At 39.6% G+C, this 18,957-nt stretch overlaps 1 protein-coding gene across 3 annotated transcripts in view; it reads right to left on the bottom strand.

The window, feature by feature from the left end:
• Window positions 1–18,957, bottom strand: part of DOCK9 (dedicator of cytokinesis 9) — a 736,189-nt gene that overhangs the window by 246,299 nt on the left and 470,933 nt on the right. For all 3 annotated transcript variants that reach the window (XM_053707819.1, XM_053707821.1, XM_053707820.1), the window contains exons 21-23: window positions 9,220–9,341; window positions 5,533–5,619; window positions 2,673–2,762 (exon numbers count right to left, since the gene is read on the bottom strand). In XM_053707819.1, coding sequence (XP_053563794.1) covers window positions 2,673–2,762; window positions 5,533–5,619; window positions 9,220–9,341 — 299 coding nt within the window. The remainder of the gene's footprint in view (window positions 1–2,672; window positions 2,763–5,532; window positions 5,620–9,219; window positions 9,342–18,957) is intronic.

The raw sequence follows: 18,957 nt of genomic DNA, 5'->3' as shown, positions 1-18,957 counted from the left end.
CTATTTAGGACTAAAACAATCCTGAGAGCCGCACGGACCCTCAAGTCCTCTTGAGAATGCTTAGCTGAAACTTGTAAAACAATTAACAAGAAACATAAATAATGCTGAGAGCACTCGGCACCCCAACCTGACCAGCAAGGTATAATAGACGGCCTGTCTGAATAAGCCGCGAGACAAAAGATAAATAAATGTCAAGCTGGCTAGATCCGTCCTCAGTGAGGGAGGAGGAAAAAAACAGACAAACATGGGACTAACGTGTCCCGAACAACTTCCGTAGAAGCAAACAGCGAGTATCGATCCCAGAGAAAGTTCCCGCAGGAAACATAGTATGAAAAATAAATATCATCCTAACCGGATAAAATAAAATGACAGGCAACCTGAGGGTTAACGCCCGAGAAGAACAGCAAGATCCGCAGGACCAGCCTAATGGAAACCCTGTTCTTCCAACAAAACTGGGAAGGATCTCAATAACAAGACTTAAAGGAGATTACTTCATCCCCCATGTCTAACGAGGTGAGCCATTCGAAGGAGACTGATGATTCCCGTAAACCGAGAAGGGTAGGGTCCCCAAAAAGCTCAAAAACGTGTGAGTAGAACACAAAGGCGAGCCAGCCTGTAACAAAAGGCACAACACTCAGGAACAGTTACACCCGCAGGGAACTACACATACCCTCCTGTGGCTGAGAAACCTGGGGCAATCGGGCACAAACACAATCGCAAATAAACATCTGGACTTTGTAGATGCGCAAGCGCCAAAAGTATGTAAAAATGAATACGTGCCACAACCTCTGGGGGGAACAATCCACCCTCCGAGGAGGAAAAAAACATAACCTAGGTTACACGCATGTGTAGTAGTAGGGAGCGGTAGGGAACTCGCCTACCGGAGGACAGGGCCCCCCGAGGCGGATGGCTCAGCAGTTCCTTGAATCCCCGAGCCTGAGGAACAAGGCGCTCTAGAACGGCCTGAAGAACATAGCTGACTGACCTGAGTCAATGGTCACAATTCGCATTCGTCACAGGACGAAGAATCTGAATCAGAAAGTTGAACAATCTCGACATCAGTATCCTCCATAACTGGATAAAGGATACCAAAAAATGGACTAAATAAAAAACAATTTAAAACGGCACCTGACACCCACAATGGCTGGGGCACTCACCACCCCCTATGAACCAGACACTAGCGGACTAGATTTCTCCGTCACCACACAGTCAGGAATGCAGAAATGGGAGACCAGAACGTAAACACGCCCGGTCACAAGGTGAACCGTACAGTCCAAAAAAAGCGTGCCCGACCGTAAGGGTGCGTCACTTTGAAAGGCCGTTATGTTCCAAAAGCCACAAGCCCAGTTAACACTACACATGAGCAGATTGAATCACATAACAAACATGACTAAACCCCCCCGTTCAATAATCCCCCTCAGTAACTCTTGATTCCAAGATACTAAAGGAGTCCCACTGAGACCCTGTATTTTTCATTGTGAGTTCACAGGAACAAATGAGTTACAGTACAATCATGAAGAAGTAAAATGAAACAATCTTACTGGAATCTACGCCATGGAACAGGAACACGGCCCTTGAAGGGTGACTGATAGTAGCCTCGCCTCTCCCATGGATTTGACAGAAGAAAGCAGGCAGCGAAGCGAAGTTAGACAACGCCAATTGCTTGTGGAGTTGTTAAAATGAGTCGGGATGGTTTCGCAGAAAGACTCTTACTTCATCTCCGGACTCTAACTTTCATCCAAGCCCTCAATGAGAGACTAACAGGATTACTTAAAACTCCCGTCCCATGTCAAGGAGTACTACCCTCCATAAGAGACGAAAACAAACTTCTGACACTTCTCTGCCAACCTCCTGTGACGAAAGGCAAAGAATAACTGTGGGGTGAGAGAAGTGGGAGGAGTATTTAAGCCTTTGGCTGGGGTGTCTTTGTCTCCTCCTGGTGGCCAGGTTCTTATTTTCCCAAAAGTAATGAATGCAGCTGTGGACTCTCTCCATTTATGAAGAAAATATCATTTTTATTCATTTTCAATATTTTATTATGTGTTTTACTGTGTATCTACTGTAAATATTTTACATTGCAATGTTCTTCACATAGGAGAAAATGTCCTTAGCATTTTAAATATATATTCCAATATATATCTGTATATACCTATAGCTGTATATGTTCATATAGATATATAGTTAAAGATATATAGTTTATTAAAAAAAAAATATATATATATATATATATATATATATATATTTATATATATTTTAATAAAATTTATATTTTATTCCATGTGATGAACATTGGAATGTAAAATATGAATAACTTGTGTCGGGTTCAGTGCACCTGGTCTAACTCGGTGTCGGGGCAGCGTGCACCATTAAAGTCTATGCAGAGAAGAAGCTGTTTACTTTCAACTTGAAATTCGAGCACTAATCCATGTGCGTTAAAAGTTTACTTGCAGTGGTGTTTGCGCTCAAGCGAAAGCACAAAATAGTGCATCACTTGTAATCTAGTCCCGAATGTGATGTTTTACACAGGGCAGTGACATAAGTAAACTTTTAAATACTGTTAACACTTTGAAAATAAATATTAAATCTGAACAACATTGTACACATAGAAGCTTTAATCTCAAACAGAAAATAGCACAGAAAAGAAATCTAAAGAAATACTTGTATTTAAGTACCTTTAAATACTTAATTAGTTCAGTGCCTAAAGCCTGAGCTCCAGACTCTGTTTTCTGACAATGCTGGAAAAAGTTGTGCAAATGCTGGTCCTACAAATAAAGATATAGAGAAGTTAATGAATGAATACAAACATACATTTTACGGTGGTGACAATAATAAAAAGTAATGCTACAATTTATCTGGGATGAAAAGCCTCAATATGATATTAATCATTTACATAAACAACAATGTTTAATCACCCTTTCCTGAAGTGGTATAATATTATATTATTGCTTAATGTACTGCAGATTTGTTTTTTTAAGTATTAATAGATCCATTATCTGGGAGCATAATCACGTTTATGTCTAGAGCTGCAACAACTAATCATCATAATCGATAATAATCAATTATGAAAATAGTTGTCAACGAATCTCATAATCGATTAGTTGGTTTGCAATTAGTTGGTCTGTGTACAGCACCAGCTGCTTCACTCCACTGCGCTCCTGCACATGGTATTGTGTTTTATGGTTATGTCCTTAGCCTAAAGGACGTCTACAGACGTATACTTTTCACTTTTTCAGAACAGTATACGTTTACAACTACCCCTGGCTTATGTGCAACCCAGATATAATAGTCATCATTTGGATTGTTTATATTAAATCAGCTGATTTGGGACTATGCTTTGCATGATATAGTGCCAAGCTTGTTATTTATACCTAGCCCTAGATTGATGGGAGTTGCTATTTGAACTGATGTGCACTTTTATCTGTTTGCACAATTATTAGCAGATCGCTTGCTATTGCTGATTATATGTACTGTATAAATAAATGTGTAAGGCTTTGTCCTGTTATTGATATACAGTCATTAGCGCTTTTGATTTGTTTTTTATTGCTTTTTTATATTTTTAATCAATTGTGAAAATATGTACCAGATTCAACCTTTATAAGTAGAAATGTGTTATTTTTAGAGCGGACTAGATATTTTCCCCAAACCTTATAGCTGGTTATTTACTATTGCATATAGATATTTAAGATATTTTTTATGTTAGAATGAAGTCAAGGGGTTACTTTATTGAGAGGCCCGTTGCCAAGGTGGAAGTTCTACCTCTTTTCAAACAGTTTTTGTTTTTGTTTAATTATAAAACTGTGCTCTGCTGTTTTAAAATTGGACAAACAGTTGTGTTAATGTAAAGTTTTAGTCTGAAGTTTATATTTGTAACACTCAGTATGTGGATTCTATTTAAAATATATGAAACAATTGTTGATTATTTTTTTATCCGATTAGTCGATTAATCGAAAAAATAATCGGCCAATTAATCGATTATGAAAATAATCGTTAGTTGCAGCCCTATTTATGTCCCTCAGCACAATTAAAGAGCTCTCTCATTATACCAAATTATTTTCAAAATAAAGGTCTTACAAAGAGGAATACTATTTTGTTTTCCTCCTTGTATGAATTTTTTTTTTTTTTTAAAGAATTTAGTATCCTGTTCTTTATTTTTAAAACTTTATTTTTTAACTCAACAAAAAAACCCACACAAAATACTAACACATTGAAATATAAATGTGTAAGAATGGAACAAGTCAGCTAGGTTTTCTGCCAGCGTATACCAAAGAATCAATGCAGATTTGGATGACAATAAGAATAAAAAGGCCAATTTGATTTTTTCTGAAGTGAAAGCTCGGCTAGCCTCATGGACATCCCAGATATTTTTTAATACATTACGGACCTAACCTTTAAAACCTCTATTCAGAGATCAAGCACTACTTCTATAAAGCAGTACTTCTGCAAATGGCTCTCGAACATACTAGCCTACAACCTGAAATCTTACAAGCACCGCCCCCCCTCACCTGTCAATTACCCCAAACAAGCGAATCCAGGGTGTTTTATCTCTACAACCTCAGAGGTGGCAAAGCAACAGTTGTATGACTGCTGCTTTGCAACTTGTGGTAAACAGGTCATGAGAAAGCCTGCAGAGCAAGGGTTCATTAACGTGAAAGTTTCTATCACATCACCTCTCTTTTTTACTGAGGTAACATACAAGCATAATTACAAACGTGAGATGCAAGTTTAAGAAAACAAGGAACCTTAACACTAATTGTGTACAGAATATTACTACAATAGAATACGCCAAATAAAACGGTAATAGTTTAAACAATATCTATTGTCCTATAAGGCTTTTTAACACATCTCTGTATTGGAGTAATACACTTGTCAATCATCATTTTGGGTTTCAGGCTAGGATAATGGATCTTGTGATACCTCTCATTTTGTTTTCTCCTCTGATTTATTTATATTAAGGTTAATTAAGAAGTCTTCCCTTGCATATTTTATTTTTTAGACAATCTACTAATTTATTCTCTCATTTTTCTAATTTATTTACATCATTGTAGAAATAAGGTTTCCAGAACTGTACACAATTTTCAAGATGATGACTAAACAGTGAACTATATAGCGCCCCAGCAACATCATTGTTCCTGCTTAACCATTTCAAATGCTTTACTAAAATCCTGATCTGAGATGTTCTTCCTGCAGAAAAGCCATCTTCTCTTTGATCCATCTTTTCTTCTATCAGCCAACAGGTTTGTATATATAAAAGATACATTTATTTCCTTTTTCCTGCTATTTAAGTTAAATTGACAGGCCTGTCGTACAGTCATATCTACTACCATTTTTATGAAGAGGCATTTTATTATGTGATTTATTAAAAAGACCAGCTATTAGTGCAGTTTAAATAGATCAACATTTACTAACAAACACCCTGGATGTTGTCTGGATATTATTTTAACTGTAATATACTGTAGAGAAACTACAGAGTATAATACTTTGACAGATATAAAGGTCATCACTTAAAAGTGAAGCAGCTGTTCTGAAATCTACCTGAGCATACACAGTAGAAACCAAATGAGTAGTAACTTTCAGCAGTGGCTTTCCTCCATCAACCCACTTTATCTCTGGTCCAAAGTGCTAGGGGAAAAAAAACAGTGATAGTAACATATAAACAGACCTTAATATTTATATTTTAATATATTTTATTGAAGGTTTCCACACAAATACAAACAATACATCAATATAAGTTGTAAAAGGACAGTATAATGACATAAAAAGCTATTAAATGTGGCCCATTAGCTTAAGACAGTGGTAGCCTTCTGATTTTTCCAAATTAATAATAATAATAATAGTGGAAGTATAGGGGGAAACGGGAACAAAGGTTCCAGAGATGGAGAGAGAAAAAGAGAAGAGAGAAAAGAGGACATAGTGAACACTTGTGAGGTCTATCTATTGCTTCATCTATTTTATAACATTCCTGATTACTAATACTACGTCTAGAGCTCATTCTAACTGTATCTTCCCACACTATCCATCTTTCCCATATCTTCAAAAACTCATTCCTAGTGTCCAACATATAGGATGCAATACTTGCCATTTGATAATAGAATCTGATTTTGTTGTAAGTACCTCAAAGTGAGGAATCGAGGACTTAGTATTTTGTGATGATTGTTCTCACCGCAGTACATATGATATTAACTAGCTTTAAGGAATGTTTTGATAGACCCTTAACAGGAAAGTGTAGGAGGGCATGCTCTATATTTAATGTTATCTGCTTATCAAATATTTTGCTTAATAACTCAGAAGTTGTTGCCCATACCGCTGCACTCTTCTGACAATCTCAACACATGTGGACATAAGTGCCCTCAACCTGACATCCCCTGTAACACTGTTTAGAGGACGTATTTGTAGTAGGGTGCTTGATTCTACTCGGGTGGATATACCATCTATATAAGACTTTTATGTAGTTTTCTTTCAGGTTTGCGCTAATAGAGCAAGCCAATCCTTTCTGGATTATGTCAGACCATTCATTAATCTCTTTACAAAGGTTGGTTTCTGTTTCCCATTTTTTTTATAAAGTGTAATTTCACTGTTGACTGACATGAGCCTAGAAACTTATATAAGCTAGAAATTGCTCCTTTTACTCTAGTGTCTGAACTACATAATTTTTCAAACAGTGTGGGGTTATGAGGTTTGCCAGTTCTATAGACTTCATCTATTCTAGACTTCAATTGGAAGTAATGAAACCAGGAATGTGGTGCGGAGGTCATAAGGTCATTATATTGAGTAAATGTAAGAACATTTGTGCCTCGTAGTGTGTCAGCAATCCTATATAAACCCTTATTAGCCCATATGTCACTAACTGGGTTCCTATGACTATACGAAAAAAACGCCTGGGGTGTCAAAGATGAACCTTTAGGGACGAGGTCAAATTTCTTTTGAAGGTTATCCCATAAGCCTAAGGTATGTGATAAAGATATATATTTTATCCAAGAGTCAGGCCTTTCTTTTTTATGTGTCCAAAATATTTGGGAAATTGGATGTAGTTTTAACATTTCGCTTTCTAACTGAACCCAAGCTATTTCAGTCAGGTATTCCCAGCCCTCCCTGCTCTTTATGTTTTAAGAGGGTGTGTCTGTTGATCCGTGCCTTTTTATTAGACCATATAAATTCTAGAACTTGTTTTTGAAGTCCTTTCATATCTTTTAAAGGAATACTAAGAGGGAGTGATCGGAATAGATAGAGAATTTTTGGGAGAATTACCATTTTACTAACCACCATTTTCCCATAGAAAGATATCTTATATGTTGTACTCCAAGTTTTCATTTCTCTAAGAAGATATTTATAAAGAGGAGAGTAATTAAGTTTATATATATCTTTTAAATTATATGGAATGAAGATTCCAAGGTATTTGATGGCTTGAGTTGCCCACTTGAAATCAAAATTTATTTCTAATAGCTTTTTCGTGTGGCTAGGGAGATGGACCTCAATCGCCTCACACATATCATTATTTATCTGGTATCCAGATAATGCCCCAAAGAGTTTCAGTAGACCATAGACATTTGGAAGCGAAATTAGTGGTTTACTAATTGTTAATATAACATTGTCTGCAAATAAAGACAATTTATGTTCAGATTGACCTACCACGATACCAGCAATGTCATTATTTCTGATACTAGCCACCAAGGGTTCTATACATATGGCAAATAGTAAGGGAGATAGCGGGCATCCCTGCCTGGTACCGTTATGAATGCTTATTCTCTTGGATTGATACCCTGCAATTCTGAGAAATGCGTATGGGCTAGTATAGATGGCCCTCACAGCTTTTGTGAATGAACCTGATATTCTGCATTTCGAGAGGGTTTCAAACATATAATCCCAATGAATTCTATCAAATGCCTTCTCTGCGTCCAGTGATAGGAGCAGAGAAGGCACTCTTTCAGCAGTGGCAAAGTCAATCAGGTTGATTATCTTACGAATATTATCAGGAGCTTCCCTTCCCAAAACGAATCCCACTTGGTCGTTTGATACTAATTTAGGTACATGGGGATTTAACCTATTGGCTAATATTTTAGTTAGAAGCTTAAGATCTGTGTTGATTAGTGATATGGGCCTATAATTTTTACAATGAAACTTATCTTTGCCCAGTTTAGGCACCACACATATTCGAGCTGCTAATAACTCCGGAGGGATAACCCCCCCCTTCCAATATATAATTAAAAGATTCAACCAAATGTGGGATAAGGTCAACCGAAAACTTCTTATAAAAACTTCCCGAGTAACCATCAGGACCCGGTGCTTTATTACTCTTGAGCTGCTTTATGACCATGGCTACTTCTTGTGCTGTGATTGGGGAGTTAAGCTGGTCTAAAGCAGATTCCTCAAGTCTAGGCAATTGGCAATTATCTAGAAACGCTCTTATTTTATTAATCCTAGAAGAAGTGAGAGTTTTCTGTAAACTGTATAAGGATTGATAGAAGTCCACAAATGCATCAGCAATATGGGAAGGATTATTAATTGTGGAGCATGAAGGCAACTGAATCTGGGGAACAGAGGAATTTCTTGTTATATTCCTAATTTTCCTAGCTAGCATACAGTCAGGCTTATTACCTAATACAAAATATTGTGCATCAATAATTCTCAGAGAAGCTAGGGACTCTTCATCAAGCATCTTATCTAATTCAGATTTCTTAACTTTGATTATTTCTGCTAAAGTAGGGCTTCTAGTTAAAATATGTTTTCTATTAAGGTTCTCAATATCTATTTTTTTATCCTCTATAAGTTTTTTCTTTAGTTTATTTATGTTAGCCTTATGTTTCCTTAATTAGGATTCATCCAAGGAAAGCCTTGAACGCCCCCCACACATTTAAACCAGACCTTAACATTTAAAAAAAAAAAAATATTATACATGTCTACTATTGGTGAGAAACTGGTGGCCCATAGACACTTTTATAGTAGGCTCCATAAAGTTTTTAAAGCCCTCATACACAAGGTATATATATCTCCCTTTACAAGTGCCACAGATTCCAGATTCTTAGTCATGGGCTTAACATATCACTGTTGCTCTTTTGGGGAATTTGTGGAGCTCCAGCTGAAACAGTCTGCCTTATAATATAAAAAAACAGCTGAAATGAATTTAAAATATCTGGATGATGTTGGAAGTGCTATGCTGATGGCTGTAGGGTTGTGATAGTGGTGTGGATAGTGGTGGAAATTAAAAATACTGCAGGATCTTACCTTGCCCATGCCCATCTCCTGGTAGCCTAGATACCCTGCTGGAAGGTTAGCAGACACTGGAATGTTTTGTTCATATGTCACAACACGACCATCTTTAAGTAAAGGCAGCCAGGCATAGCCAACTGAAAGTAAAATTAAGAAATAACTTAACATTGTCTTTGTAGCAGGAGAAACCTCCTATGGTTTTGTTTAGTTTAGTTTGTTTTATGGATGAAATTAAAGCTGTGGTTCTGATCCTTCTTGACAGCTTTTGACACTAAACATCACCCCCTTATTCATGAAAAAGCTCAAAACTTGTTTTTTTGACCAAGCATCCAAAGGTATACAATATTCTTCAAGGGACATTAAATACTAAAAAAATCATTGCTTGAATGATGTATTCAGAACAAAGATTAGACTGAGAATAATTTGTACATTTGTATTTTTAAAAACTATATTAGTTGTTTAAATATTGAAATAATAAGGGTAAATGTAATGGCCATAAAGCAGTGGGTGCTGCCATATTGGTAACTTAGGTTACCTTTTCTGCTGAGGCCAATTAGGAATGGTTATAAATGGTTTGCTAGAGTGTGCAACCAATGACTGTGTGGAACATAGCTGTGTCTTAACATAAATTAGAAAGCCCAAAATATTAAGAATTAAATTACAGTAAAGGAGAAAAAATGATAGTATATTACAAAGTTGTTTACTACATTTAATTTAACAATTTATATTAATATATTGAGGTGTTTAAAGGGACAGTTTAGTCCAAAATAAATGTTCATGATTCAGATAGGGCATGTCATTTTAAACAATTTTCCAATTTACTTTTATCACCTATTTTGCTTTGTTCTCTTGGTATTCTTAGTTGAAAGCTAAACCTAGGAGGTTTATATGCTAATTTCTAAGACCTTGAAGGCCGCCTTTTCTCTCAGGGCATTTTGACAGTTTTTCACCACTAGAGGGTGTTAGTTCATGTGTGTCGTACAGATAACACTGTGCTCATGCACGTGGAGTTCCTATGAGCCAGCATGATTGGCTAAAATGCATGTCTGTCAAAATAACTGAAATAAGGGGGCAGTTTGCAGAGGCTTAAATACAAGATAATCACAGAGGTAAAAAGTGTATTTATACACATATCAGGACTGCATTTCTTTGGCTGCTAAGCCATTTCCCACCTGTTTTTTTTAAGTTGGTTTTGAGCTTTTTGTTGCAGTTTACGTTTAAACACTTTTGGAAGTAAAGTTTGTGTGAATAAATTATACAAACTACATATTGTTTTATTCAGCAGACCTAACAGATTCCAAATATACAATCATTATATGTGTATGTCTCAACAGGTTTTAAAAATAAAGCATAAAATATGAAAAAGTGTATTGTTTTACTCCACACTCAATAGAAATTAGTTTGTAATTTTATTTTTCTCAACTCTATCATCAAAACCTGTGTTGCTAAATATCTGTAGTAGGTAACCTGTCTAAAATAAGCAGAAATTGATAAAATTTCACTATGATTTTCTACTGTTTTATTGCCGACATGTCAATTTGATAGACCTTAAAGGGACAGTCAACACCAGAATTTTTGTTGTTTAAAAAAATAGATAATCCCTTTATTACCTATTTCCCAGTTTTGCATAACCAACAGAGTTATAATAATATACGTTTTACCTCTGTAATTACCTTGTATCTAGGCCTCTGCAGACTGCCCCCTTATTTCAGTTTTTCTGACAGACTTGCATTTTAGCCAATCAGTGCTCACTCCTCGGTAAATTCACATGCGTGAGCTCAATGTTATCTAATTGAAACACATGAACTAACGCCCTCTAGTGGTGAAAAACTGTCAAAATGCTTTCACATTAGAGACGGCCTTCAAGGCCAAAAAAATTAGCATATGAACCTCCTAGGTTTAGCTTTCAACTAAGAATACTAAATGAACAAAGCAAAATTAGTGATAAAAGTTAATTGGAAAGTCTATGGGTGAATACATTAACACGGTTGCGATATTCGAAGTTCAACTTTTTGCGCTCGTCATGTTTTCTCATTTTTCTTTCAACTTGTAATATGAGTGCAAACCAATGCGTGCAAAAAGCCTCCATCTAGCAAAGTTAACGAGGCACAAAATAGTGCTCCACTCGTAATCTAGCCGAATGTGTTTCCAGTGACATTAAAGGGACAGTCTACACAAGAATTTTTATTGTTTAAAAAAATAGATAATCCCTTAATTTACCATTCCCTGGTTTTGTAAAACCAACAGTTATATATACACTTTTTTCCTCTGTGATTGCCTTTGTATTTAAACCTCTGCAAACTGCCCCCTTATTGCAGTTCTTTTGACAGACTTGCATTTTAGCCAATCAGTGCTTACTCCTAGGTAACTCCACGTGCGTGACCAGTGTTATCTATATGACACACATTAACTAACACCATCTAGTGGTGAAAAACTGTCAAAATGCATTCAGTTAAGAGGCGGCCTTCAAGGTCTAAGAAATTAGCATATGAACCGCCAAGGTTTAGCTTTCAACTAAGAATATCAAGAGAACAAAGCAAAAATTGGTGACAAAAGTAAATTGGGAAGTTGTTTAAAATGACATGCCCTATTTGAATCATGAAAGTTTTTTTTTTTGGACTTGAATGTCTCTAACAAAAAGCATCTTTAAATTGAATGTATTGTTGCCAGAAATTAAAAAGCTTCAGCTGCCTAGGAAGTTAAGATATGACAAAACTATATATTTTTAGAAACTACACCCCCAGCTGCATCAAATGAGGTCTTATTTGTCTTATTTGTATTTGTAAGAGTGTGCAACAAATAAGCAAATAACTTAAATTATGCTTACCTGATAATTTTCTTTTCTTCAGATGGAAAGAGTCCACAGCTGCATTCATTACTTTTAGGAAATTCAGAACCTGGTCACCAGGAGAAGGCAAAGACACCCCAGCCAAAGGCTTAAATACTCCTCCCACTTCCCTAATCTCCCAGTCATTCTGCCGAGGACCAAGGAACAGTAGAAGAAACATCAGAGTGAAAAGGTGCCAGAACAACAAAAACAACAGACGCCCCACAGAAAAACTACGGGCGGGGAGCTGTGGACTCTTTCCATCTGAAAAAAAAAGAAAATTATCAGGTAAATATAATTTAAGTTTTTCTTCATATATGGAGTCCAGAGCTGCATTCATTACTTTTGGGAAAACAATACCCAAGCTATAGAGGACACTAAATGCAAAAACGGAAGGGTACAAGAGGCAGCCCATTTTGAGGGCATCTGGCCCAAAAACCCGCTTTGTCCGAAGTCGAGAACAACTTTGAGAGAAAAAAAAAAGAAAAGGCCCAAGGACACTGACCCGCAGATAGTCCACAGCCTTGCTAGAGACCTCAGGAACTAGACTCGTCTGAGTCAACAGCCTCCAAGAGACACCATCGCCCAGCAGTTGGTCTCCAAATAACACACCTTTTACTAAAGAAAGGGAACAAACTACCGTATTCTTCCACAAAGAAGAAAAGGCAGAGAGAAAACATGATTGTACTTGAAAAGCGCAGCTAATCCCCCTTAAGGGACTCAAGTTGCTGCTCATTTTATCAACCACAGTGCATTAGTATGCTGATCTAGCTGTCCAGCTAGCATAAGGAACTCCAGAAAAAAACACAAACACAGAGCAAAAAAAACAGAGAAACGGGGTCAGGTTAACAGAGACCCAATCAGTCTCGTAGAAACAAGGGGAGGCAACGCCCAGACCCCAGAAACAGAAACCACAGGATAAGGCCGGGAATTTGTAAAAAGAGAGGATCTTCCCCTAACACAGTGCAACCGCACTCTAAAAAGCAACTGAAGACGAAGGTCCCCCAAGTCGCAAAAAGGTAGCTTAGAATACCAAAATATTCAGAAACGAAACCTCATGCAGCAAGGTCTGACGAACGCCACCTGAAGTAAAAACACTGCCCGCTGCAGTCATCATGCAGGGCAAGCAGAAAGCAGCTGAAGATAGGATCCCTCAGACTGCCAAGTATCCACTAACCAGCGGATAACGTCGCAGGCTAAGTCCTTCCCACAAATCTTGAATATAGAGAAAAGAAAAACCTCAAGAGGCTTACCGTACCTCGAATGCTCCGAGGACAAATTTAGCAGAGCAACAGATCTCAGATCCTGCTCCAACACCGGACCAGCCCAAGCAACAGACATGTCTGATAGACAGGGGGAGACAGAAAGACCCCAACCACAAGCCCCCAGGGAATGGAAAGAAAAAAGGGGGGACTCACCCACCCCACAGAGCTCGGGTGCCAACCCAATCCGCTCCTCCAAAAAAGGCACTCCCAAGGAGAACCCCCTGGGACCTGGAACAGAGAAAAGAGCAATAGATCCGTAAGAAGACCTGTCACAGCTCTCTTAAGACGATCTCTACATAGAGAGCTCAAATTCCAACAGGTGAAACAGAGCCCACAACAGCAGATGCTGCCCCTTACAGAAATAAGCCACCTGATCCAACCTCCTACACACATGGCAGGACAAAGACCCTACAGAGAGAGGAAACCCCAGCTCATAAGGAAGACAAACTATCCCCTCCAAAGGGAAGGGCACAGATAAAAACAGCGTACATGTTCACAAGACATAAAGCCATAACCAGTACCCGAATGTGCATGTGAACTCTGACCTTCCTGCTTGCAAGCCCAATGAGCTAGCCCCTATGTCGCAACATAGGGTCCATGAAAACAACTGGGGCGTCCCGAACCAGTCCCCAGGATCATAAGTCTCCAGACATCCAAGAAGGATCCAAGAAAAGAACCCTGGACCGGGACCCAGAATCGTCCTAGAACACCCTCCTCAGGGAACACAAGATACCCCGTCTAAAGCAATCAGACCTCACAGGGGATGAGAACTGGGAAATCCATAGAACGGGTACAGGACTCACTCGTAAACCCAAAGGGAAGAGAACACACTTAGTCGGAGGTCAACACCCCCCTCCCCGGCAATGTACTAGGCCACGACAAAGTCACATAATTGCTCTAGAGCCCAAAGGCCCCAAGGGCACACTAAGGGAAATGAGAACAGAAGAGAGTAGAAAGAAAGGTTAGTCTCCATAATCCTTTCAGATTAACAATCCAGAGGACCACACCCAAGGGAGAAGAATGCAAAGCATCCCGAACCCAGGCAGCAAAACATCCCCTAAGCAAAAAGCTTGGAAAAAGAGACAACACCTCCTATCGCCCCTGATATGGAGACGACTAACTCCCGAAGGAAGACAGAGCCTCACGGCCTCCACTTCCTAATTAAGCGGCCAAAGCCACCAGAAAAAACGGACGAAGTCCAGAAAGTCTCGACCCAATGGAAGAGAACCTCTAAAAGGAACAAGTCCTAAAAGGACACTTCCAAAGAAACCATGAAAGGCAAAACCGTAAGAACGACTGTATGAAGGACCTAAATCCTCCAACCCACGACGGGAAGGAACACTCTACTTCCCGGAAAAAAAGGAAACAATTGAGCATGTCGCCGTGGATCTCAATTTAGTCCCAGCCCACTAGTATGAAAGGCGAAAGAGGACTGAATCAATCCCCCATGCCCATAAGCAAACACAGACCCTCAAGTCCTCTCAGGATGCTAGTTGAAGCTTGTAAAATAAAACAAGAAAACAACACAAATCATATTGTGATCATTAGGCACCCTCACCGGACCAAACAGACATAAAAAGGTGTGACGTGTCTGAACTAGGCCTCAAAGACAGAAGGATTTGTACCAAACCCAGTCAGGACCAGCCTGAAACCAACAGCCCAAGCACTGTCAAGGCCACATAGAGTCTCCCCCGATGATGGAGGAATAAAGAATAGTCAGACAGACCTTTGTAAACAGTGCAACCACAAAATAGCGAGTATCAATTCCAGAGAAGGAAGTTTCCGAAGGAAACATCACACCACAACATGAGCTTTAGACCAAATAAAATCATTCTCACTGGATGAAAATAAAAGATAAGGCAACCCGTAGGTTATCGCCCAGGAAGAACGGACAGACACGCAGGACCAGCCCAACAGGGGTCCGAGACTTACAAGCTCAGAACTGGAAAATGATACACAAATAACAAAGACTATAAGAAGATAACTACATCCCCTGATGTCTATGCATGCAAGCCAGTCGAAGAGTAAGACTGAGAATCCCCAGACCCATTAAGAATGGGATCCTGCAGCAACGCCAAAAACATGCCTTAGTAGAACACGAAGGTGCACTAGTCTATAATGAAAGGCGTAACATACCTCCGCCGGGACAAAAAGAAACACCGGCCTCGAAGGTTGACTCCTGAGCCCTCAGGGGCCGTCGCTCCCCTGAAGGCTGAACTGGACCAGGTGATCCCATGCCTGACGAGCCCCGGTTAACCAAACACGGACAATATCGTAAGCACACTCCCGAGAGGTGCAGATGCACCAGTGCCAAAGATATGGCGATGCGGAACCGTGTCGTAACCTCCGGTGGGAACAGGCCACACTCCCTAGAAAGGATAAGTAGTGTTTGGGTTACCTGCATGCGTAGTAAGAGTTGCTGGTAGGGAACTCATCTTGTGAGAAATAGAATCCCCAGAGGCAGATGGCTCATTGGGCACACGATTCCCTGATCCGGAGGAACAGAGCACTCTAAAATGGCATTCGGAACATAACTGATGGGCATGTATCACCCGGGCCAATTCATATTCTTCGCAAGAAGTAGAGACTGAATCAGAGACATCCGTCTCCAAGAATCCCCCATAACTGGGACACTGTCACCTCCAGAGAACCAGACACCAGCGAACCAGGATTTCTCAGTCGCCAGGCGGTCCGGAAAGGGGAAATGGAGTCACAAGGTAAACCGCGCAGGCCATGCAAAAGCGCGCCCGACCGAAAAGTCTGCGTCCCTAGACATAGGCCGTTATGTTCCAAAATAGCCATGAGCCGAAGCAAACTACACAGTAGCAGACAGAATCCCATAACAAACATAATTATAAACCCCACTGTTCAATAATCCCCCTAAGGAGATATTAACCCTTGATTCCTAAATACAAAAAGGAGCCTCACTGAGACCCTATGTTAAAGTTATCCCCGAAAGGTTGTAGCCCCTCTCAGATAGTTGAAATTACAATACATGACTGGCTCCCATCTTGTGGAACTCTCTGCCTCGCTCCACAAGACTCTCTTCTAGTTTTAAAAGCTTCAAGTGCTCCCTAAAGACTCTACTGTTCAGGGACGCATACAACCTACGCTAACCTTTCCTAATACCAGTTCCTCTCCTCCACTGCAATCCCCTGAACCCCCTTAGCATGTAAGCCTAAAAGTCCAGATGTTTGTAGATCACCTTCTTAAGAGCTGACTACAACAGTGCAACTCTTGGCAGGGCCCTCTACCCTATAATTGTTTTGTTTTGTACTCCCCCTTTGTTTATAGCGCTGCAGAATCTGTTGGCGCTCTGCAAATAACCGATAATAATAAATAATAATACATCCATGATGAACGTAAAATTAAACTATCTTACCGGAATCTACACCGTGGAACAGGAACATGGCCCTTCAAGTGTGACAGATAGTAGCGTCGCTTCTGCCACAGACTTGAGAGAAAAAAGCAGGCAGCGAAACTTGTCAACGCTGATTGCTTGTGAAGCTGTTAATATGAGTTGGGATGATTTCGCAGAAAGACTCTTCCTGCATCTCCAGACACTAACTTTCACCCATGCTTTCACTGAGAGGCACTTAAAACTATCAAAAACTTCTGACACTTCTCTGCCAACCTCCAGGGACGAAAGGTAAAGAATTACTGGGGGATGAGGGAAGTGGGAAGAGTATTTAAGCCTCTGGCTGGGGTGTCTTTGCCTCCTCCTGGTGGCCAGGTTCTGAATTTCCCAAAAAGTAATGAAAAGCAGCTGTGGACTCTTTCCAATTATGAAGAAAATCACACTTGTAAAAAAATAAAACAAAGCAACATGTTCATTTATATCTTCTTACGCACTCCAAATTTGTGCTAGCAATACATGCAGCCCCCTCATTTGATGTGCCAAGGGGTGTACTTTCCAAAACTGTGTACCTTGTATACTGTATCTTTAATTCCCAGGTGGCTACAGCTGTCTAATTGTAGACATCACACCTAAACATTTAAAGACAATTTTTTAATAAGATTTTCAAGGTTGCCATATCTGCAGTTAAACAGCTCTAGCCACCTGGGAAGTTAAATTAGGGTAATGAAAAGTACCCATTTGTGGAAAAAACAGAATTTATGCTTACCTGATAAATTACTTTCTCCAACGGTGTGTCCGGTCCACGGCGTCATCCTTACTTGTGGGAATATTCTCTTCCCCAACAGGAAATGGCAAAGAGTCCCAGCAAAGCTGGCCATATAGTCCCTCCTAGGCTCCGCCCACCCCAGTCATTCGACCGACGGACAGGAGGAAATATATATAGGAGAAACCATATGGTACTGTGGTGACTGTAGTTAGAGAAAATAATTCATCAGACCTGATTAAAAAAACCAGGGCGGGCCGTGGACCGGACACACCGTTGGAGAAAGTAATTTATCAGGTAAGCATAAATTCTGTTTTCTCCAACATTGGTGTGTCCGGTACACGGCATCATCCTTACTTGTGGGAACCAATACCAAAGCTTTAGGACACGGATGAAGGGAGGGAGCAAATCAGGTCACCTAAATGGAAGGCACCACGGCTTGCAAAACCTTTCTCCCAAAAATAGCCTCCGAAGAAGAAGCAAAAGTATCAAATTTGTAAAATTTGGCAAAAGTGTGCAGAGAAGACCAAGTCGCTGCCTTACATATCTGGTCAACAGAAGCCTCGTTCTTGAAGGCCCATGTGGAAGCCACAGCCCTAGTGGAGTGAGCTGTGATTCTTTCAGGAGGCTGCCGACCGGCAGTCTCATAAGCCAATCGGATAATGCTTTTAAGCCAAAAGGAAAGAGAGGTAGAAGTCGCTTTTTGACCTCTCCTTTTACCAGAATAAACAACAAACAAGGAAGATGTTTGTCTGAAATCTTTAGTAGCCTCTAAATAGAATTTTAGAGCACGGACTACGTCCAAATTGTGTAACAAACGTTCCTTCTTTGAAACTGGATTCGGACACAAAGAAGGTACAACTATCTCCTGGTTAATATTTTTGTTAGAAACAACTTTCGGAAGAAAACCAGGCTTAGTACGCAAAACCACCTTATCTGCATGGAACACCAGATAGGGTGGAGAACACTGCAGAGCAGATAACTCTGAAACTCTTCTAGCAGAAGAAATTGCAACTAAAAACAAAACTTTCCAAGATAGTAACTTAATATCTATGGAATGTAAAGGTTCAAACGGAACCCCTTGAAGAACTGAAAGAACTAGATTTAGACTCCAGGGAGGAGTCAAAGGTCTGTAAACAGGCTTGATCCTAACCAGAGCCTGAACAAATGCTTGAACATCTGGCACGGCTGCCAGTCTTTTGTGAAGTAAAACAGATAAAGCAGAGATCTGTCCCTTTAGAGAACTTGCAGATAATCCTTTCTCCAAACCTTCTTGTAGAAAGGATAGAATCTTAGGAATTTTTATCTTGTTCCATGGGAATCCTTTGGATTCACACCAACAGATATATTTTTTCCATATTTTATGGTAAATTTTTCTAGTTACAGGCTTTCTAGCCTGAATCAGAGTATCTATTACAGAATCTGAAAACCCACGCTTTGATAAAATCAAACGTTCAATCTCCAAGCCGTCAGTTGGAGGGAAACCAGATTCGGATGTTCGAATGGACCCTGAACAAGAAGGTCCTGTCTCAAAGGTAGC

Source organism: Bombina bombina, chromosome 3 (assembly GCF_027579735.1).
Source record: "Bombina bombina isolate aBomBom1 chromosome 3, aBomBom1.pri, whole genome shotgun sequence".
NCBI lineage: Eukaryota > Metazoa > Chordata > Amphibia > Anura > Bombinatoridae > Bombina > Bombina bombina.
The sequence above is the reverse complement of the archived record's forward strand: the minus strand, read 5'-3'. Positions and strand labels throughout refer to the sequence as shown.